The sequence below is a fragment of the Alnus glutinosa genome, chromosome 3 (genome assembly GCF_958979055.1).
Source record: "Alnus glutinosa chromosome 3, dhAlnGlut1.1, whole genome shotgun sequence".
NCBI classification, from domain to species: Eukaryota; Viridiplantae; Streptophyta; class Magnoliopsida; order Fagales; family Betulaceae; genus Alnus; species Alnus glutinosa.
The window spans coordinates 2,546,314-2,550,426 of NC_084888.1; the positions used below are offsets into that span (position 1 = coordinate 2,546,314).

Genomic DNA, 4,113 nt, shown 5'->3' on the forward strand with positions numbered 1-4,113 from the left:
AGGCAGAAAAAACCCAAAAACAAGTCCTCGGTAGTGGAGAAAAGAGGCTGACTTCGCTGGACACATGCCGCTACCGAAAGCACCCAGCAGAAGAACCGACGCTGCCACTCCCCAAACTGGATTTCTTGAGTTGAATATTCCTGCCATAATCGAAAGAAAGAAAAAACAAGAAAAAAAAAAAAATACAAACCACTGTAGCCCAAAAGAACTAAGGAAGAACATCCACCACCGATTATGGCTGAAGAAACAAAACTCTATAACCCTATTAACTGAGAGAAAAATTGACCTCCACTCGTTAAAAAACAAAGCCGGGAGGAGGGAGGCACGTAGTTGGGTTGAGCTTCAGGTGGAATTAAACCCGTTGAGATTAAGACACGTGTCCATTTCACTATACCTGAGTCAAAGTCCCAAAAATGCCTAATCTCCTAGCTATTGGCATGGTGTAAAATTGCAAATGGATGGTACTAACAAATACTTGCCCAAAATCCCTTTTATGATCTAAATTTTGCATATTTTTATTCAAAAAAAAAAAAAAAAGCTTTATTGTATTCTCTAATCATTAAGTCTTACAGATTCAATGATTAATTTTTAAAATGAGAGAATAAGAGAATGACCCAAATATATTAACGAACTTATCATGTCTCAATTACATATGGGTGTTTTCCTTGAATGAGGATTATTTTAAATTATTTGTCCGAATTTGAGAGAAAAAATTGGGGCATATGATTGTGAAATGAGATATGTTATGCGCAACAACTGTGCAACAATATTGATGTGTCCAAATTTTGTTTTAAAAAAATAAAATAAAAATGTTAGATATATCAGCATTGTTGTGCAACATATTTCTTGTGAGATACTACTTATAGGACCAATCTGACCATATAAAAGTCGGAATGTCCAACCACTTATTCGGTCAAGTAAATTTCATACGTGATTTTTCACAATCACCTATTCAAATTCAAACAAATAATTGAAAAGAATTCTAATTCGGCTCCATCCATGCTAACTCTGTTAGCAACCCGCCAACACCTAACGTTGGGTACCAAATTTAATGATTGCATCGATGATATCTACAAATGACTGAGTCATCTGAAGTGAGCAGCGGAGTTGAATCAATCCTTCTACTTGACTGGTCATTTTCTTACCAACCAAACGGCATCTTCATCATATAAAAACAGTATCATTAATTCTTCCGTGTATGCCTTCGGCCACTTACATTGACCTATTCCCACGAAGCCCATAAAAGAGTACAGGTACATGCGTCCATAAACGATAATAGACAAAAACTCTTATGCTTTCATTTCGGACCCACTTTAGTGTGGGTTGGATCGTTAGAGGAAGTTTTCACGATACTTCGGGTTCTTTTAGGTTTATGGTTTCAAAAAAATACGATTTGAAAACGTAATTATGTGTTTGATAAAATCGCAATTTAGTTTTTAAATTCATGCATTTTTTGAAACACATTCAAATGATATATTTTTCACGTTTTTGTTTGAAAATGACAGTGCCAAACGCACTCTTAATGCATGATCATATCTAGAAATCGGGGGAATTGGCATTGTGTTAGTGAGATTTCAAAATTTTATTTTCTCCCTTTGAGCTTAGGCTCCATATATATAATTAAGGCTTTTTGTATCCAGATCGCATGCCTGGATGACTCCAGCACAAAAGAAAACCTAGATAGGTGCTTTTTGTAATGTAGTCCAAATGTTGTACAAATCATCATCATGTTAAGTAGAAATTGAGACCGGAGTGCAGGCCAAACACAACTCATCGCACAACTACCCTTAGCTAACGAATGCTTGTAAAAAGAGCGAGAATGAAATTGGAGACTTGTTGGGAGTGTCTGTAAAAGATATATCTGATGCTTAAGTTAGCAAGGACGGTTAATGAATTCCTTTAAGTGAGTGATAGCTAGAAGAATATTCTAATGCGAGAATGATAGACAAATGAAAGAAGTGTCGCCTTTGATTTGGCACAACCTTGACTAGGGGTGATGTCAAATCCGAATCTTTCTAATGGAAGTATGTGTTTTGTCGAGTGTTGTTCACCGGTGAGGTATGGTCTTTGTAAAGTAGTGGTGTCATATGGTCAATATGATATGCAAGCGATGAATGAGTGTAAAAGAGTAGCATTAATCCATGATAATACATTGTAGTTAAAGATACTCATATTTTATTGTCGCCTCTTATACTCTTTGACATGATAGTGCAAGGCGACCCTTTAACATCAGCCCAAAAGAAAAATTTGACCAGCCTCCTTCATTGGTGGTCTAGAGTCTCGACCACTCCCAACATGCGATCTGATGGCTTGTTGGTTCATTCGACTAGTAAGGGCTTGCGATTTAAGTCCAACTTACTCGGCCTAGGCCTGCATTCTTAATTCGAGATGGTCAAATGAATATTTGCATTCTTGATTTGGACCACCACAAAACCACTCATTTTTAGTTTCTTCTATCTTTGCCGACGTGGTCCATTGTCAAAATGATCGGCTGAGATTGACCTAATTAGATCTCACTCCTCTTCACCCACACTAAAGACTAAAGTCTTACTGAACTGAAAAAATAAAAATAAAAAATTCAGGAAAAGCACATTTATCTCTTCTAAATATAATGTTTTTGCTGACTTCTAAATGTAATACCACAATTTGTATTTTTTTTTTTTTTTTTTAGTAAAAATGACAAAAGTACTCATTTTTCCAGACTTTTGATATTTTTTTAAAATTATTATTCTTATCATTTTTTTTTTTTTTTTTTTGTAAAAAAACGGAGTATTGCCTACAGACTTCATTATCAAACAATCATGCACTTTGGAGCTACAGAACAACAAAAAGATCAGGTTCCAAGTCAACATCTCTCTCTCGGGAAAGTGGAAACAACAATGGCTGATCCAGTTCTCCACCCAGAAACCCAACTCCTCAAACAAATCGCCATAGACTACACCCCAGAAGCCTGCAGCCACTGCCCCAACTCCAACACCATCACCCTCACCTTCGACCACCGCGGCGGCGCTAGGTGGCGCACCACTACGAGGTTTCTCTACGGCACTTTCAGCGCCCTCATTCAGTGTCCTACAGGCAACACCAGCGGCCTCAACTTCAACCTCTACCTCTCCTCCCTCGAGGGCGACAAATCTCAGGACGAGATCGACTTCGAGTTCTTGGGCAAGGACAAGACCATCGTGCAAACTAACTACTTCACTACCGGTACCGGCAATAGGGAGAGCATTCACCAGTTGGGTTTCGACTGCTCCGATGGGTTCCACGAGTATGTGATCAAGTGGGGCCCGAACGAGATCCAGTGGCTCATTGATGGGAAGGTTGTGAGGACGGAAGAGAGAAGGGACGGTGAGGATTTTCCTGACAAGCCCATGTTTTTGTATGCTTCGGTTTGGGATGCGAGCTACATTGATGAGGCGAGGTGGACTGGGAAGTATGTGGGTTGTGATGCACCGTATGTTTGTGTCTACAAGGATATTCATGTGCCGGCTGCAGGGACTGCACTGGATTGTTCTTGTGATTCGTGATCTGGGCTTTCTGATTTCTTGAGGTGGGTGTTTTCAAAATTTCAATAAATGATTGGTTTCGATTGATGTTGTTTGATTTTGGGGGTAATCTGTTGTACTCATATTTTTTGGTGATGATAACTATTAACTGTTGATGGCTTTTTGTTTCCAACTTGTGTTTTAAAGATTCTAAGAAATTCCATTTGGTTGAGAAAAGTATTAAAGAGTTGCTTACTTGAACATGGATGAATGAAAAGTGATCGAACTGGTGAAAGTGTAACCAAGACACGTACAGAAGTGTTTAGTTCGACAAGAGTATCTTATTGATACTTAAGAATTATGTTGTAAAATTGTAGTTTTTATGCTTAGTTTTGCTTCTAAAAAATGTTTGTTCAGACTGATTTATACACAGATAGCCATCTTGTTAATTTATGGAGTCAGAGCCATTTTATATAACAAGGAGGTCGCCTAGAGCTTATTGTGTATATATGCTGTTTTACTCACATCCAGCTTCATGTTGCAATTACAATTGAGAATTCCAGTCAGCAATGACTCGAGGTTCTTGATTTGTTGAGTTGGGTATCGCATTATGATCTGGATTGTGTGTTGC

General features: G+C 38.2%; 1 protein-coding gene across 1 annotated transcript; it reads left to right on the forward strand.

Annotated features, from left to right (window-relative positions):
- Window positions 1-2,804: 2,804 nt before the first annotated feature.
- On the forward strand, window positions 2,805-3,719 carry LOC133863743 (xyloglucan endotransglucosylase/hydrolase protein 31-like). Its single transcript, XM_062299820.1, has one exon. The coding sequence runs from the start codon at window positions 2,880-2,882 to the stop codon at window positions 3,522-3,524; it is 645 nt and encodes a 214-aa protein (XP_062155804.1). The 5' UTR covers window positions 2,805-2,879; the 3' UTR covers window positions 3,525-3,719.
- Window positions 3,720-4,113: the final 394 nt, after the last annotated feature.

Excerpts from the sequence above, each read along its gene's own strand:
- LOC133863743 (XM_062299820.1), top strand. The coding sequence starts at position 2,880 with ATGGCTGATCCAGTTCTCCACCCAGAAACCCAACTCCTCAAACAAATC.